Genomic DNA, 20,400 nt, shown 5'->3' with positions numbered 1-20,400 from the left:
TGGTCAGGATCCATGCTGTTCGCTTTTAAAGCCTATTGGAATTGGAGAAACTGTTAGCGAACAGCATGGATCCTGACCAGACTGCGCGGATGCGCAGGCTGGTCTGGATCCATGCAGGTCGCAAACCCACTATGTTGGTTTTCTCATGGCACGGCTCATATGACATTTTTAATGAAATCTTCTTCTTTTATGATAATCCTACTTTTATAAAACGTAGTAAAACGATTATTGATGATCGTTTTTACCTCCGAAAAAGGAAGTGTTTCAATTCATTCTTTCAAAGTTTAAGAGCTTATTAACAAATACCGATATAAATATCTTGTATTTACATATACCTACAATCGCTATACCTTTACAAGGAAGACAATTGCCATGTGACCATCCTTATTACTGAACCCTTTTCAAAAAAAAAAAAAAAAAAAAGATATGTAGGTATTTCCAAATTATCTATAGCTGATATTCTATTTTCATTTTCATATTGATAAAAAGAAAGTGTGATTTAAATGATAGGCACGCAAATACATATCGGAAAATTGGAAATTGATTTGTATTGAAAGTATTGGAGTGGGTAATTCGTTGGCCATGCGGAGTGTGTGTGTGTATATATACAAGATATTGTGCGAAAGCGGCGTAAATCTATAAAATCTCGACTGTTGTAAACGTTAAACAACTTGAGTCGTTCGCATACCATAGTAGATAAATGTAGGCAGGTTGTATATATATACTATGTTTTTACTACGAACGTGAATAAGATAACGAGAGGAGAGAGGGAAAACAAACATTTTTCTACAGTATTCTTTCATTTACGATCTTGAACTTTTTTCCTGCGCGTGTTCATGTATAGAAGCCAGAAAGAACTGCATCATTTATAATGACTGAAAAACTTTAGTTTGCAGGATTAAATCAACGCGTTTTATCTGGATTTTAAAGTCGTGAACTCTATAAATTATTGGCCAAGGACAACTGGCCCTCTATTTTTAGGACTCATCTGTCTTTATTTTGACGTGAATTGCTACATTAAATACGCCGAGTAGGCAAGTTGAAAAGATATATGCTTTAGACTTTTAAGTCTACTTATTTTTAGCCTTTCGTATATTTAAAATGTGATAAATAGAATTTTGTTAACGGATTAATATATCGATAAGAGTTCACAGGGCTAAAAATAACAGGGCTAAAAATAAACAAACTGGTAAGCAAAACAGAAAAGTGAATGATAAATTGGACAGCTGGAATTAAGGTTGCAGGTTTTCCATACCGTACCTATGTTTAAGTTCGATATTTCATACGCCCGAATCGTCCTTCTAGGTGTGTTACTATTCGGGTGTGTGGAAGTAGAGGCGGGACGCAAGGTAGGGCTTATACATTAATTTTATGCATTGTTTATCATTTTATTTTAGATATTATTCTAACACGATCTGATTTCTTTTCCTATTAAACACAGGAAAATATGTGTCAATATGCATCAATTCAATGTTTGTACCTGTACGTCACAATTATTACGTCATAACGTCAAACGTTGTAACGGCTCGCTGGAGAAGAAACACATACAAAATGGTGGATGGCGTCAAGAATATAATAATTCTTGATAACGTGTTAGAAAAGAAATAATGTATCTCAAACAGTGGTTTTCTTTTGAATGAAATCATTGTTCGTCGTTCAGATGCGTATAATTATATCACACGGGCTGCGCCCCCGTCATATGATTTCTTCACATTTGAACGTATAACAATGATTTTATTCAACGACAAATCACACTAATTACTGTTATAATATATTATTTCTAACCTGCGTTGATAAATTTTGTCGACAGTCAGTGTAATACCATGTTTAATTAGAAATTTATGTATGAAATATGAAATCAACTATATATTTAGATTTAATGTTAAAATATTTTTATCAAATAATCATAAGGCGTGCATTTTTTCACAGTTACTGATTTCGCATTTCAGCCGTTTTGAGATTCTTGACGTTATACGTTTTCATCATCATCATTAACCGTCATCAATAAATGACTGCCCAGTTCAGGCGTTTTTAGATTCTTGACCTTTTAAACATCATCATCCTTTTCAAGATATATAACTTCATCTAAATTACAGAAAAGATATGTTTACAGCAGCTTGCTTAAGGTTTACAAAAGAACAAACAATTTACCAAAAAGATACTGAGTTTTGTAAGCAGAACCAATTCCGCCTGTCAAGTCTGTCTATCTATCATTCACTTCTTCAGTTCACAGCATAAGAATTGGTTTTCAATCACTGCATTACAAGTTAGACAGCTATTTGCAAGTTAGATTTTGCCAGCTGAGTGCGTATTCATAATTTGATTTATTTTCTGTCTTGAAAGCAGAAAGTGCTTCGGTAATGATTTTCTAATTAACATCAAAATGTTTAGCATTTGAACACCTGTATTCACGTACTGGCATTTTCGTGATACAGCTGATAAATATTTTTTGAGAACGGTAATACGTAGCCGTTTCTACTTTTCAGTAACGCCCGACATAAAAATGAAAACAACAACAACAGTATAAAAAATGAAGTAAATACATATTGTTAACAGGTGACCGATTAAGAACTAATAAACATAAACAGGATGTTTAGAAGAATGGTACAATTCAGTATATTTAATCAAATAAAATTGATAAACTGTGTCTTCGTCACACTGAGCTCCTACCTGTTCTGTATACCTTGCCTACATAATAGAATTGTTCTTAGAAATGTTAGATGAGTGTTTTAGCGAAGCATAATTCCGCGGTACCAGCGTGCTTGAATTTTAGGCTATTTTCTATTTGAAGTTAAGTGCAGGACGCTCACTGAACACTTCTGCACTTTTAATGCATTCCATTCGTCTGCTACTGTAGACAGGATGTGTTTTCCTTGGAAAAATACCTCTCTTTTTCAAACAACATTTGAGCCGCGCCACGAGAAAACCAGCATAGTGGCTTTGCAGTCTGGCCAGGATCCATGCTGTTCGCTTTCAAAGCCTATTGCAATGAGAGAAACCATTAGCGAGCAGCATGGATCCTGACCAGACAGCGCGGAGGCTCATTTATGGAATTTTTAGTACGGGACGTACATGTGTTGTAACTTTCCAAAGAAATAATGAGACACGTTTAAAAAGCCCCTGAAACACTTACGCCATGAAAACTGGGTTTCATAGAATAATCATATTTGTATCGATGGCTTATATGATAAGTTAAAATATCATCACATCACATATTATTGTTTGTATTTTATAGACCATCTACTAAATAGTATGCATGTTGTTCTAACGCAATAACCTTATTGTAATCCCTATACCGATTTTATTCTGATCTGTCTGATTCTAACCCGCCCACTTAGTTCAATAGGAAGAGCGCAGATCTACGGATCGCAGGGTCGCGAGTTCGATCTTAAAGACATTGTGTCTGAAATCACTCGTCCTACACCTCTGATTCATGTGTGGAAGTTGGCTGTCACTTGCGGAGAACAGGTTTGTACTGGTACAGAGACCCGGAACACTGGTTAGGTTAACTGCCCGAAGTTACAACTGAAATACTATTGAAAACGACGTTAAACCTAAAACAAACAAACTGTCATACTGAACCAGGATTGTGTCACGTAGCATCTCTAATATTCCCGTTATCTTTCTGAAAGTAACTGACCATAAGTGTTCTAGTAAATTTTGCGTTATTATCAAAATTGTTAAAAATATATCTCTTATTTAAGTACACACATCAGATTCATGATGAACCAGGTGATAATACCTTTGCATTCCTCCTTTGATCGTTTTATTTCTGTTTAATTAATTATTATTAATTATTTATGTAGATTAATATTTCCGTTCGACATTAATGGAGTTTTAAGGGTAAATGTTTGCGTTCAGCTGACAGAAAATAATGGAATAAGTTAAGATTTGCGTGAAGCTGACGACAAAAGTTAAATTTTGTAAAGGTTTTGCGTTCAGCTGACAGAAAATAGTGGAATAAGTTAAGATTTGCATGAAGCTGACGTCAAAAGTTGAATTTAGTTAAGGTTTTGCGTGAAGCTGACAGAAAATAGTGGCAAATGTTAAGGTTTGCGTTCAGCTCACGACAAATGTTGAAAAGTGTAAAGGATTGCGTTCAAGTAACAGAAAATAGTTAAAAATGTTAAGGTTTGCGTTCAGCTGAGACAAAATTTGAATAATGTTAAGTTTTTCGTTCAATTTACAAAAAATGGTGCCAGAGAGTCTTCCTCCACAATAAAAAGCTGGGAAGTTGTCATATGACTTTTAATTGTCATGGTGTGACGCTAAACTCCACCGCCCACCAAAAACAAAATTGTGATGTTATTAATTTTGTCAGTAGTAAGGCAGATAAAATGCATAACTCTTCAGCTGAATATTGATATGTTTTTCTCAGTTTTAAATACAAATAGAATTGCCAGGTGGTCTAGTTTCTTTTTCGAGCACTGGCGATGACTGCACGATGTTATTAAGTAATTTTGATGCGTATAGACCTACATCCTTACGGACACAAGTTTATTTTGTCAAAACATTAGAATGATACCTTAAGCACCTATGTCACAATATAAACATTTTTAATGACAAATAAATTGAATTACTAAACCTCGTATTAAAACAGAGTAGACAGTTCTGATTTTTTAAAAATGCATTTATTTATATACACGTGTACAGTATAGATAACAATGATATAATACGGAAAAAATGCATCGAATAGTATATACAAAAAACTGGAACAATCCTTGACATATCTCTCGCCAACAACTCTGTAGTTTTGATTTCGTTTTTTTTTTCTGTAAAAGTATAAGTTCCTGTTCGTGACAGACGACAATTTTTTTTACTGTCTGACTGGTTATTTAGCAGACGACAGGTAACGTCAGTTTTATTTTGCGAATACCATATTGCCTCGACGTCTTGAAAATGTCCTTTTGCAAAGGGTCATAGTTCATTGGATCAATCTACAACGTTTGGCGATACGGTATAAGCCATTCCAAAAGTGTTTTATTTTATGACTTCAGTTTTGGCTTATGCATATATTAGCTAAATTTAGCGTTAAACTATAGATTGGTCATTAGTACAAACTATGGACAGGCGATCATGTTATATCTTTAACTGTTGCTCAGTAAATATCTTTAGTAAGCTAATCTTCTTTCATCATCAACTCAACTAATTCAATTGCGATTCTAAATCGCCTGCTCACTTGTCAGTCACGTGTCGGCTTGGAATTAATGAGAACACAGGGACACACTGACATTAATAAGCTTACAGAAAGCTGCATTTGGAGTGAATAAAATGATTTGTAGCTGTTATAAATAAATTTATCGGGTAAAAACAGAAGTTTACACAGGTGTTCACAACGCTTAACGAAAATCATCGCTCCAAAATGAGTGTAAAGTGTTCATTTTTATTACTGATCAATGAGAAAAAACTGTAACGCTAACAAATTAAACTTGTGACGAGCAGAACGGGTACCTGTTTGCCGAAACTAATTATCGTTATTAAGACTAAATATGAGCCGTGCCATGAGAAAACCAACATAGTGGCTTTGCGACCAGCATGGATCCAGACCAGCCTGCGCATCTGCGCATTCTGGTCAGGATCCATGCTGTTCGCTTTCAAAGCCTATTGGAATTGGAGAAACTGTTAGCGAACAGCATGGATCCTGACCAGACTGCGCGGATGCGCAGGCTGGTCTGGATCCATGCTGGTCGCAAAGCCACTATGTTGGTTTTCTCATGGCACGGCTCATATTCACATAGAGAAAACCAAAGAGCACTACTGCCTGTTCTGCGGCTTCAAAGTTCAACTGCTTCTAACACTCCTGATATTGCATTTCAAGTACCCCATACTTCCTCCAAAAACTAGGTCAAATACGTGAATTAATATTGTCATCTAATAACTGCCTCACCTAAATGTTAGCTTTTTAATACATATCTTCCTCGTTTGTAACTGACCCTCCCTTTGTAAATATGATAATACAAATGCATTTTCTTCCTCAAAAGATACAAAAATAAACAAACAAACAAACAAAAATCCAAATACATGTAATAGTTTAGCTGTATCGCACGTAGTTAAAACTGATTGAAATTGTTGTTAGCCAAAATGTGTTACTGTGACAGGAAGCCGGACTGCAAAACCATGGGTCGTGAGCCCGATTACCCACTTTTTAACTAAAATTATTGACGGTGTTTCGGATGAGGCTCGACGTCACGTGTAAGGCTGCTTTGAACATTCGTTAAGTGCTGCTACATGGGGCGTAAAAAATTAAGATTTGCAAGTCGCCCCAAAAGCTCCAAAGGATCCTCGGCAATTTGCAATATTTTTTTCTGAATTAAGAAATTTGTATATAAAAAGAAACAGAATCAGTCAGCGAGGCTGAGTCAGTTTTGTATATAAAAAACTTGGTTAGTGAGTAACATAGAAAAGACCCATAAACCGTTTGCAATGCTTGAAAATATGTCGAAAAGCTCCCTAGCTTCAATGGCACTGCAGCATATGTAGAACAGATCTCTAAAGCTTCAACTGCGCTGCAAAATATGAAGAAAATCTGTCTAAAGTTTCAACTGCGCTGCAAAGTATGTAGAAACGTTTTCTAAAGCTTTGCTTACGCTGCAACATACGTAGAACAGCTCTTTAAAGCTTCGACTGCGCTGTAAAAGAATAAAGAAAAAACTCTAAAAGCTTCAATTACGCTGCAAAATATGTGGAACAGCTCTTATACGCTTCATTGGCGCTGCTAAAAATGAAAAAAACTCATTAAAGCATCAGTTACACTGCACGATATATAGAACAGCTCCCTAAATCTTCAGCTACATTGCGATGTGTGTTAAAAGCACTACGCTGCAGAATATGTAGGAAAGCTCTTTAAATCTTGAACTGACGCATGTCGAAAAGGTCTCTAAAGCCCCCTAAAGGTTAAGCAATGCAGGAGATGTGTAGGAAAGCTCCCTAAAGCTTCATAAACGCTGGAAAATGCGATGTAATATAACTGCAGTGTGTCTCATACTCATACACATACCAGCGTATTAAAAATATTAAATATTTGTCGTCAAAGTTTTTAAAAACATTGATTTGCTGCCATTAATCTGGGGCGGGTCCTTTGAGCTGATATGGAACTTCATTTGCCAAAGGGAAATACAAAGCTTAGAAAACTGGGAAACTTGGTCACAGAAAACGTATATGATTAGTGTCAGATCTTTCACCAACTATCAACTTTACACAAAACTGCAATGTGCCAACATGCGTACAATATATTGGATAAGAGCCAGATATAACGTTTACATTTAAATTAACGTGTATTCCTGTTACGCAAGACTCACTAGAAATAACTGGTTTGCTGACAAGGTGTGACTGACGAAAAAAACTGTAACAACAGCCAAAAACAGAATGAACAACAACGAATAATAGAATTAACAACAACCAAAAATAGAAAGAAAAACAACCGAAAGGAGAGTAACAATAACCAAAAGGGGAATATACAATAACCGAAAGGGAATAAGCAATAACCGAAATGAGACTATACAACTACCAAAAAGAGAGTAAGTAATATACAAAAGGGACAATGAAGAACAACCAAAACGTGAGAAAGAATAACTACATTGTACCAAACTGAATCAATACATGGTCTCTCTCTGTGCATCTTTTTCTTCATTGAGCTCAAGACTGCGTATAAAGCTTTATGAATTTGTACTGGCTGAAATCTTCAAAGATCTGTAATTTAAAAAAAAATATTTAGAAAATATATAAACCTGAACATTTTTAAAAAGGTTTTGAAACCCCTAAACAAAAATAGAAAAGTAAAAGTGATTATTATCCTTATGAGTTCAGGGATTCGAATAGATTGCAATTAGGTCTGTCCACTAAACCCAATTTATAGTATTCCATTAAATGTGCCATGACAGGATCACCCCTCGTCTACTTTAAACATGCAGTCTCCTTAGCCTACTAAATTTCTGAAATGGACTGGTCCATTATTCAATTTCGGCAGTACCACTTATTATTCAAAGTAGTAATTACTGAAAATATACTGACTGAATAGCGAACAGTGCAGACCATGATCAGACTGCACGGATGTGCAGGCTTATCTTTGTCTGCACTGATCGCAAAGGCAAAATCAGTTGCCGCCAGCAGGTTAAAACAATTCCAACTCAAATCATGTCGTATTATATCACTTGCAGAACGAAGGCCGTTACATAATTGTAAATGAATTCTAATCTAAATAAAAGCCATAAAGTTGAAAATTTCGACACACAGAGGTGTTTTCATATGATTTAACTTCACATTTTTGCGGTCTGATTGTGTTTTAATGATTGTAATTGATTTGTCCAGAATTGGCTATAAAATCAACGAGAGCAGGTTTTTGGAACTATTTGTTTATCATTGATAAGTTCGGCCAATACGAGAATGTCCCTCGCGTGTCGTATTGATATATTTTCTTCCAACTGAAATGGGGATCTGTGATGTATGATTTTGGAAACAAATACTAACATTTAAACTACATATTCTCGAAAAGTCCATGCTTTGTGCAAAAAGATATAGTCATGTGATCAAAACACTGCAACACAATGCCAAATTTGGACACGTTCAAACTAATGACCATAATCATTCCGTCTTTGATAAATATTATTGTTTTACAAATCAACTACATCTTAATAAGATTCCAACTTCTAAACACACCGTAATCTGGTTGTGAAACATATTATGAAACGAACACTTACTAAGTTCTATATAAGGAAGTTAAATTACGAGATGATTAATTTCTTAATAATCTTTGTATTTGGTTCCTGGTGCAAATGTGACGTGTGTGCGGTTGAAACACCTATATTTTAAGGTTCGGCAATATTTTGCAATACTTTTAATAGTTAAAGGTAAAGTGTCTGGCAATAAAAGGGCATAAGGAAGATAAACACACAGTGTTTTTGAATCCATTATTTCTTTTGAGCACTTCTACATTCTTGTTTTCAATGAACTGACAGACATATTCTAAAATGAATGAAAAGTACCTCAATAACAGAGCTGTTTTTGTGATATTTATTTGTGTAACATTTAACCATTTATTCTATCTGGGCTACTACCGTTGAGTCTATAGCATTGCTCTCATCTGACTAGTGAAATACGGTTATTGTCTGAGATATAAGCGTTATACGTCACTTTTACAAATCAATTAAGTCTTAATATTAAAGATCCAATCTTCTAAACACACTTATGTAACCACGTTGTGAAACGTATTATGAAAAGAACACTTACTAAGTTCTATGTATGGGATGGTTGATTTCTTAATAATATTTATATTTCATAATACGTTTTGCCATAAAAATTCCATCGAAATATGCGTTCTAACCACATACACATACATGTTTCTAGTTCAAATCGAAACTGTGCATTTTATTCTGTAGAAAACAAAACAAAACAGACGCGCTATTCTGGAAGATATTTGGTTCGAGCTGAAATATAGACTAAATATTTACTCTGTCAAGTGAAATCAACATTTCTTTGTTGCAGGCAGCTAAAATAGATTATTTGTATGCCACACATTAAACAAGATCTTGATATATTGTAAGGTTTGTGTGCAGGTGTATGAAACAATTACATGCATTAAAAGCCACGTGTTAGTTCCATCGGCTTTAAGTACAAGAATAAATGAAAGTTCTAGCAGTACGAATTTAGTTCCTGTTTAAATGAAAACTGCAGGACGTCGTTTCATTAACTGTAGACAACGATTCAACGATTTTCAGGACAGTCCTTTATCCTACAAACAAAAGGAAGCGTTAAGATGTTTTCCGATATGAAATATGAAATCATGTACGTTTTCATTATAATAGGGTAACGTTGACGTCATGTTGACATATCATTTGGTACCACCGGGAAAGAGCGCTACCGCATTTGATCTACTAATTTACCTTAAGACCGTAAGACGTTTCAGAAATCGAAATTATATAATAGAACGGTGTTACATTTCAATCACACATTCTATATAGATTATCAGGCACGCAGAATAACCGTCGCTAGACTCCTATTCAAACCTAAATTGTACATTTAGTGTTTTAATACAATGTTTTAATTAAGAAATAATTTATAGCAAAAGAGTGCTTTCACACTATTTATGCACAATGGGCGGTTATACGTCGGGCGTAATAATTGCACGAGGGCTCAGCCCGAGTGAAATTATTTGTACTACGTATTACTGCTCGATTGTATAAATAGTGTTAAAACACTCTTTTGCTATAAATTATTTCGATTCTAATATGCCCTTAATCGAAAACAGTAGATAAAATATAGAAGCGCTCTTTCTTGGTCGCAACAAAAACTTTGACGTCACCGCACGTTAACGTGACGTCATTCTAGCATAAGCGTGTTTTAACAGAGACAAGCATATAAAAATTAACAAATAATCAAGGCCTTCGAGTGGTTTGTCGTCTAATTTATCACGGTTCAGATATCAGATGTCTAGAAATTGAAGCACGAGGGCGTATGCTGGGATTATTTATTCGAGTAGTAATGAACTGGACGTCACATGCAGCGATTTGACGTCATAATTGCCGTCGTAATGCTCTCTTAGCTGTTCGCGCGTCAACCGTTATACAGAGTTTTACAGAGAATATACAGAGCTTTACTTTCTTCTTTGTCTAATTAACTGGCAGTGAAATCGAGACGTTAGAATTTTTAATATAACATGGTTTCGTCGACGTACTATACTTGTGCCATGAAATAAATGCTTCCCTGTTTTATCAACTTGTGTATGTAAAAGATGGAATCGAAATACGGTAAAGCAGAAAAAAATTATACGCCAGGTAGAATATTTCACTTGAGCCACACCCTCGTAAAATAATTCCACAGACGTATCACCTCTTGATCTTTTGAATATATCAAAACACGGTTCTGCTATATATTATTTCTTAAGTAATGAAATATGAACTTCGCTTTGGTATAATTTTAGCTGTTTTAATGACTTTACTGACAGTACGAGAAAGAAAATATAAATGATTTATCAATAATAAGTATTACAACTGGGTGTGCCAATTGAATATTTAATTTGAACAAAGTCTCAAATATCTAATACTATACCTACCTTAAATATATCGAATGAAATTACTTTTCAAGCCTACGTAAGTATTCCAAATTAGAGATATTAACTTATTGGTTAAAAGAATTATGTCTTTGTATAATTTATCTTTTTGTAATTTAACTGCACCACATGTATACATTATATAAATACCATATGGCAGCGTGTGTGACATTGATATTGTCAACCCGAGGGCAGAATGTCACCCGAGGCGAAAGCCGAGTGGTGACATTCTGTTCCGAGGGTTGACAACATCAATGTCACACACGCTGCCATATGGTATTTATTTTATTATACCGAACAAAACTAAACACATAAAAAAAATAAAAATGTTTTTGATTCATTTAATTCAACAGTTTCATCTTTAGCGCGGTAATCAGTTGTGTACACATTGAATAGCGACGTCATATTACAATATGACATTGTGTACAAGGGAGGCAATCATATGGCTAAAAAAACTGAAGCAGTTATTTGCCCTTATACGACATTCAAAATATCAGCGCGGTCACATGACCTGACAGTCACTTTCGCTTGATCACGTGTCAAAAAGGTTGAAATGTTTCTGATAGTCAAAATATCTCCTTTTCGGGTAATGGGATTTTACCATTGTAGACAAAAGTGAGGTATAATAAAGCACAATACCACTCTTGTTAACATAATTGTGACGTAGCTGTTTATTAATCAAAATCGTATAATTATTATATTTCAACACTCGTCAAAATGGTTTAAAGACTACAAAGAAAACATTGGAATGATCGACATCATACGTCATTACTAATAGGTTATTGATTGACACAATAAATTATCAAAAATCAAAACTTAGTTGGAAATATGCCGAAAATCTTGTCGTGATGTTATAAATTTCGAAACCTTGCTTAATTGAAAAATAAAATATATCTCTAAAACAGATTAGCTGTCTACCAACATAATATAAATATAAATCATTATATTATGATTGAAAAAAAAAATCCGTTCTCGTCACGTACTTAATTTCTTTACGTTTTTGCCAAGTAATATAATTTATGCAGGAGTGTAAATATTATACTCTGCCTATTTATATTCCTTTTTTGCGTTAGAATAATTTAATAACGTAATGTCTCGTATGTTATTTGGTGAAACGTAGTCAATGGCGGACTTATCTTCACGATAAAGTGTACGGAATCCTGGACGCGCCACATGTAATGAAGAGCGCGGCACATATCAATAAATGCGATACGACGGACGAAAATGCATCTGGATAATGTCGCGATGCCATATTGTTTTGTTGCGCGTCAATAGCATGATATATCGCAATGCCACTTTTCACAGTCATGCGTTGTATCGCACTACCCCGATGCCACTTCGCATTATCGCATTGTCACAGACTTCACATTATCATGCAGAGTGCTCTACATTTTTGCTGACCCTGACGCATGGCAATCCTACAGGCGGATGACAACGTGACACGATGATAGAAAACGCAAATGCTAACTGACATCGAATTTGATCGTTCGTCGTGTCTCCGTTCGTAGCACGAAGTACAATATCTAAAATGCATAATGAGATTTTCACAATGTCGTATCGTATTACGGTTGTCATATCGCATTGTCGCGATGTTACTTCTCGTCCTTCAAATCTGACGGACGGCATTATAATTGTCACAATTATGCGAACATAGCGAAAATACAGAAATAGAAATTGTAAAGTAACCACACCAGTAGACGGCTAGGTGAAAACATTTTTACAGGTCTCAGGATGACGTATGACAATGCGATACCATATTGCGAAAACGTCACTTCATATTTTCGAGTGTCGCTTTGCATTGCCGAGTGTCACATCGCTTTGTCGCGTATCATATCTCATTGTCTTTCGTCGCGCTAAAACGCAGACACGACGAGCGACCATGCGGTACGACATTTACAAAATGTCACTTCACATAATTAAGTAATGATTCTTGATTTTGAGCAAAGTATCTCGTTGCCGCGTGTTGTTGTCAAACTCTGCGAGGACAAAGTTCCATCGCGACATTGCCGAGCAACATTGGGACACATTGATACGACGCACAACAACGTGAAGTGACATTCGATGCGTCACATCGGCGTCCTTCATATCGCATAGTTCCGCTTTGCCGTGTGTCGTATCGCATTTTGTCGTGTTGTCATGTCGCATTTTCGCGTGTAACTTAGTATTGTAGTCAGTCCCCACCTATCTTAGCGCCACGGACGAAAATACAAATTGGCACGAACAGGATTCCGCAATATTGTTACAGTTTATGGTATGTACTTGCTCCACTTTAAACGTGCATTGATTTATGAATGACAGCAAGTTTTCATTATGATAATTTTGACTTGCTTTCAAATTTTTGTCGTCCTAAAATTACATTATGATTCCCGCCCAAGTTCTTAAGTTTAGTGTTGTTTATTATTATTCAAAACTGCAAAGCTCATTAAATATTGTCTTTAATGTTCTTTATTTAGATTTCATAAATCAGCGAATATGACAGGTCGATGTTTTTTTATTTAAAACCCTGCCATTATTTTCGCTGTTTAAAAAAGAAATAACATATATAATACTATGATTAATTGTTACGTAACGCTTCATTGTCACATGTCGAGAGCGTCAGTTAATCTTCTGCAGTTCCTCGCTGGTTTTAAAAATCGTTTTAATATTAAATCATTTCATTGTGTTCATTATGGACACTCTGAGGTTACAAGTATGCGTACTGCTATCTCATGAGTATGAGAAAATAACTCGTGGGTCTCCTTCTCACGAGTAACTATCTCGTGGCCACGAGCAATATGTCTTTCCCACGAGTAGGCATCTCATTGCCACGAGAAAAAAACGCATACATGCCGCTCGGGTTATCTCGTGAACCTGCGGAAACGACATTTTCATGGTCACGAGATAACTAACTCGTGGAACTAGACACCATCTCATAGCCACGAGATAACAAAAACCACGCACTTGTCACCCCGGAGCTTCGGTAGTTCAGAAGAGGCTTTATGTTAAACTGGTGTATTTTTCGGGGCTTTATGTTAATTATGTGCGTAACAAGGTGATACATGCATGAACACCCGAAAAATAACTTAATTCTCATTGTCCATAGTAAACATATTTCAGCACCTGTTTTTCATTTTTCGCTCCGAAAATTAAAAAAAAGTCAAAATTTGATTCGAAGCCATGCTAATCGCATATTGAATGGTATGAATAAAAATAATTTCTCACATTTATATGTTTCGTTAAGAATAAACGACTTATTCTCGTGTTTTGAATATTACTGCTATCTGATTCGGCACTGATGCAATGTTGAAATACGCGTACAAATACAAACATGATAATCAAGGCATTCATCAACGCGTGAAAGTCTCGGCTATACAAATCGCTTGCATTAATTCAATAGATACTGGAATAGAAGAAAATCATTAAAATATATATCCTTTTATATCTTAATAGCACCACTTCACGATACCGTTTTTGAGTATGGCGTTTTTTCTTCTAGTCGTAGCGGGGATGGAGGGCGGGGGAGGTTTTCCTTTTCATTCTTTTGAGACAAGCTACAAAGTGTGTTGTTCATAAAAAGTATTTTTAATTTAAAAAGAAACTTGCGTGTATACATGTGAATCAAATTGAAAGAACTCCAGGAAGCGGACTCGAGAGTGGTTCCAATAAGCTTGAAGCTTTCATCACAATAGAGCTAAAAATATTAGTATAAACTAAATCGCTCAAAAGGTCCTTTTGATGTTGTCTGAAAGTGTCAATATATGCCTCAGATATAAGAAATTTCCGTATTTGAGAGCTGCAGACCTAGGCATAACCGCCTCGATAGCCTAGTGGTAGAGCGTGCTCTTCGAGTGCGGGAGGTCGTGGGTTCGATCCCCGGCCGTGTCATACCAAAGACGTAAAAAATGGTACTAGTAGCTTCCTCGCTTGGCGCTCAGCATTAAGAGGGTAGTGCTAGGACTGGTCAGCCGGGTGTCAGTATAATGTGACTGGATGGGGTATCATGTCACGTGTCATGATATTCCAGTGAGGCAGCACTATAAAGTTGGGCATTGTGCCTACTGCTACAAGTAGACACCGTCGTTTATATGACTGAAAAATTGTTGAAAAAGACGTTAAACCCGATCACACACACACACACACACACACACACACACACACACACACACACATTTCAGAAATATTTTCAAAATGAAATTCATATAATAAAGTGGTGATTCTACGGAAGCGTGGAAGGGCCATCAGACGCTGTTTCCTTGAAAGTAATATACAAAGTCAGAAGGATAATTAGTGAAGTTTAGAGAAGGTGATAATTAAGAAGGATGTACAGTTTCGCATTATTTAGTTTAGTATTGTCAATCTTATTCAGGCTATTGAACAAATTCATAATGTTTACATTACATTTATACGTGTAGATATAAATCATTATATTATGATTGAAAAAAAAAACCTGATTTGTAAAACTAGATTAAGAAGGATGTACAGTTTCGCATTATTTAGTTTAGTATTGTCAATCTTATTCAGGCTATTGAACAAATTCATAATGTTTACATTACATTTATACGTGTAGATATATTACTCATGTAATGAAAAGGTTGTAATATTTGCATCAGGAAATGTGCACTCGTTCTTTAGCGGAAGAATATTGCGCTCCTAAAATCGCACAATATTTCCGCTGCAGAACTAGTGCATATCTTATAAACTATAATAATTAACCCAGACATCTATATATAAACTGTTTTTGTTGCACGTTACATGTTTCCTTTTCAAAGTTTATTGAACTCAGAAATCCACAAATAACAACTCTTTTTGAACTAATAAACTTCTTATTTATAAAGCTCACAAATTCTAATCTACGTTTATGTAAGAGAATCGTATAACGCCATTACATTAAAACCAAAATTAAAACGTTAATGTGGTATTCAGGTTAATAAATTCTGTAACATATCAGACTATGAAAATTTAAATGAGAAAATCTGTCATTTGATACCGAATTGAAGTGTTCAATTATCGGCGTTCACACATGTAAAACGTCCTTAATGTGACCTTAAATTCTCACGAGTTTTACTTTCAATTGCGTCGTAAGGGTCATAACATTGTGCAAGTGACACCAGTCTAAAGTCGGCGGTATGCTTGTTACGATACAAACCGTTCTAAAATCGGTATGTTGGTTCAATACGATACTCGAAATATACGAAACCATTCGAGGACATAAAAGAAAAGTATACAAGACCGTTCTACTGGCGGTATGCTGGTTTGGTGCACGAGACCGTTCTACATGCGGTATGCTGGTTTAGTCCACGAGACCGTTCTACAGGCGGTATGCTGGTTTGGTGCACAAGACCGTTCTACAGGCGTTATGCTGGTTTATAATTAGTGCACGAGACCGTTCTACAGGCGGTATGCTTTTTTAGTGCACGTGACCGTTCTACAAGCGGTACGCTGGTTTAGTCCACGAGACCGTCACAGGCGGAATGCTGGTTTAGTGCACAAGACCGTTCTACAGGTGGTATGCTGGTTTATAATTAGTGCACGAGACCGTTCTACAGGCGGTATGCTGGTTTATAATTAGTGCAGGAGACCATTCTATAGGCGGTATGCTGGTTTAGTGCACGGGACCGTTCTACAGGCGGTATGCTGGTTTAGTGCACAAGACCGTTCTACAGGTGGTATGCTGGTTTATAATTAGTGCACGAGACCGTTCTACAGGCGGTATGCTGGTTTAGTCCACGAGACCGTGCTACAGGCGGTATGCTGGTTTGGTGCACAAGACCGTTCTACAGGCGTTATGCTGGTTTATAATAAGTGCACGAGACCGTTCTACAGGCGGTATGCTTTTTAGTGCACGAGACCGTTCTACAAGCGGTACGCTGGTTTAGTCCACGAGACCGTTACAGGCGGAATGCTGGTTTAGTGCACAAGACCGTTCTACAGGTAGTATGCTGGTTTATAATTAGTGCAGGAGACCGTTCTACAGGCGGTATTTTGGTGTAGTGCACGAGACCGTTCTACAGGCGGTATTCTGGTGTAGTGCATGAGACTGTTCTACAGGGGGTATATGCTGGTTCAGTGCACGAGACCGTTCTACATGCGATATATATGCTGTTCCAATACACGAAATCGTTACGCGAATTTATCATATTGCTAAACAATCGTTACGTTGACCTAAGTTTTAGACTTGCTGAAAGGCGACCGTTGTACAGTATTATGGCTTCTATAGAGGTTCTTATTTTAACTACTTGAATTGTCGGTCATGAAATGACAAAAGAATTTATTCAAGCATGCTAAAGTTTTAAATGTCTCTTCAGTCCACTCATATAATGAACCCATTTCATTACACCTTGTTAATTATGTAGTGCGTGTTGACATGACAGAAATAGGTTAATTATTTCGGTGCACTTGAATTGATCTAGATTTATGTGTCATGCCTACATCCGTTGTCGCTAACTCGCTGTGTGTGCTTATTCTCAAAGAGTTTATCATCTGCAAGATTCATAAAGCTACGTGAAACGGTTTGCGAAAACCATCACAACTTCTCAGCAGCATATCTTACAAATGCTTTACATTGTACAACATTTCATCAAAAGGAACACGTCACGAATTGGGTGTCAAAAATGAAATACTCTTAAAAGATTTTTTGTGAAAGTGGTCTTATTGCTTATAAAAATGTAAAGTGTTACAAATCAGTGTTTGAAAAAGTATTTAGAAATACATGCCTCAAGGCCAATATCAGAATTTTAATTTTCAGCTCACCTAAGCTATTCTGATCTCCCGCTGTGCTCTTTACCGTGTCTGTCATCAGTAAGCTGCGAGAGACTTGTATTTGTGTTCAAAATTACAGTCAAATTTACGTCTAACGGTATTGATTTTACAGTTGTAGTTATAAAACGACTTTAAAAAACAGTTCGATTTTTTGTACAACTAACACATCTGTAAAAAGTTACAGTTGTAAAAATGAAAAAGTTATAGATGTAAAAATGCCCCCTAAAAGAATGTTTCTATTTTAAGGGACGAAAGCAAAAGTACAAACTGTTTTAGGATGAATTGGAAGCAAATAACATCATTTATTAACGTCATTTTACCCATATCACAGTTGCTTAAGTTATTTCTGTATGTTTGATAAACCGGAAGTAATGGCATAAAGTCTTTTATTCGAATAACATGGAATAAAGCCTGGTACACGGAAATGAAAAATAGTTTTTACTATTTTTTAAATGGCACCCCGTTCGAACATTAATTAAAACAATTACTATCTTTCTAAAGATGAAATTTGACACTTCAAATAATTTCAAATAACGTCTTAAAATCAGCGTGTTATGCACGGATGACACATATCCCAAAAACAAGCATACTGACCTATCCATTTCATTTCAGTATATTATTATAGGCCATAGTATGTTCATTAATTACTGTGAGAAGTATCTTGAAAATTTACATTGTAGAAAAAAATGTTCGAAAAAATGCCATCAAAATAGTGATTTTCCCATAGACGCCCATTAGGAAAACTTGTGTGAGGACCCTAATTTTTCAAATCAGTCTATCGAAAAATCAAGCACATACCCTTAATGATGAAAGTGTGTTATGAAATCTTGAAAAATCAGGGCTTAATGTAGCAAAATAAAAAGATCCGAACGTGCAGAATGACCTTAAATGTGAAAGATAAAATTAATACTGTGGAAGTACTTGACACTTATAGTTAAATATTGCACTGAAAAATATGTGATACTGTAAGTATTTCACTCCACGTGTACCTTTAAACTAAATGAAATTTAATCTCTTTTGAGCACAGTTTTTATTGCTATTAAATTAAAGACCATTGTAAAAAGTCAATTGATTCATTGACCTAAATTGAAATTGGTTTTATACGGATTCGGATATCACGACTACTTTCCATTCATCAAACCCTTACTAGTTTCAAAGTAAGTTCTGATTCGTTTGTTTAGCTTAATTTACTGCCTCGAATATCAGAGAATATAATCTCTTGTATATACCCACTGTTGCACATTTAACTTCATAGAATTCAAACTGTTTTATATTATCATTATTATCATTACCATTATACCACATTTATATAGCGAAGCCCGCCCGCTTAGCGCAGTAGGGAGAGCGCGGATCTACGGGTCGCGGGGTCAAGAGTTCGATCCCCAGGCGAGACGAATGTTCACCGTGACGATTTGATAGAATACATTGTGTCTGAAATTATTCGTCCTCCACCTCTGATTCATGTGGGGAAGTTTGCAATAACTTGCGAAGAACAGGCTTGTACTGGTAGAATCCGGGAACACTGGTAAGGTTAAATGCCCGCCGTTACATAACTGAAATACTGTTGAAAAACAGCGTTAAACCCCAAACAAACAAACAAGCAAACAAACGTTTATATAGCACTATTTTCATGCTCGTATACACGTTCAAAAGTGTTTTACAGAATACATTGCAAAAGGACAATTACTAATTCAACGCAAACAAAAATTGCCTTTCTATTTTAACAAAAATATGCATGTAAAAATATAGATAAAACAAAGCAAGACAAACATTATATACATATTAAGAAGTAAGTGACACTAGGATAAAATACTGTTATACGCGGTGACGTGAAAAGAAAAAAAAACGTATCTGTCTGTTTGCAAAGTGTTGCACAAAGAAATGGGTTTTAGCAGGCTTTTGAAAGCATCCAGCATGTCAGCTTCCCTAATCTTGACGAGATGAGTGTTCTACAGCTTGGGAGCAGTGAACGAAAAGCTCCGATTGCCATACATCAAGGTTCGAATGAGAAATAACTATATGTAAATAATAACTTGTAATTGGCAGGTCCATTCGTTTTGCTTTACTCTGTAAAGTTCCCACTTCAACTATTAGTTTAACTTAACTGAATCTTTTTCATGTACATTGTTTTCTGCGTGACTTGTTGGTAAAAAAGGATATTGATATTGCCGGCAAAGTTATTATATCAGTTTAAATTCTTTCCTACTAACCGACAAACCTTGAGCTTCTGCAATAGGGTTGTACTAAACTTCATTTAAATCAACTGTGATGAATTTAACTAGAGAATCATTTTATCGCCTTTGATAGTGTTTAAACAGGAGTTAAAATATTGAATAAGAGCTGTATGTTTCAGGAGAATTGCTTCTTCAGTATTATTTTGGTAAAAAAAAATCAAATGATTTTGCTTTTATTGAAACAAACATTTTACCACATCTGTTTATTTTGTTTGAGCTTCAAGCAGTAAAAATAATTACAACAACCTGTTATTTTTCAATAATTATCAAAATTAAAATTCATGATCAAAGGGAATGCAATTTGTGGTTGACTTCAAATCAATACCCCCTACCATGGTGCCAAATCAATTAGCTATCAGCACCTGACGGTTTGTTTAAAGCTTG

At 35.7% G+C, this 20,400-nt stretch overlaps 1 protein-coding gene across 1 annotated transcript in view; it reads left to right on the top strand.

Annotated features, from left to right (window-relative positions):
- Positions 1–522: 522 nt before the first annotated feature.
- LOC123564954 (transmembrane protease serine 11D-like) overlaps positions 523–20,400 on the top strand; it is a 35,636-nt gene continuing 15,758 nt past the window's right edge. The window contains exon 1 of the mRNA XM_045358884.2: positions 523–1,349. Coding sequence (XP_045214819.1) covers positions 1,263–1,349 — 87 coding nt within the window. The 5' untranslated portion in view covers positions 523–1,262. The remainder of the gene's footprint in view (positions 1,350–20,400) is intronic.

This window comes from Mercenaria mercenaria, chromosome 2, assembly GCF_021730395.1.
Source record: "Mercenaria mercenaria strain notata chromosome 2, MADL_Memer_1, whole genome shotgun sequence".
Taxonomy (NCBI): Eukaryota; Metazoa; Mollusca; class Bivalvia; order Venerida; family Veneridae; genus Mercenaria; species Mercenaria mercenaria.
This window is presented reverse-complemented; position numbering and strand designations above follow the sequence as displayed.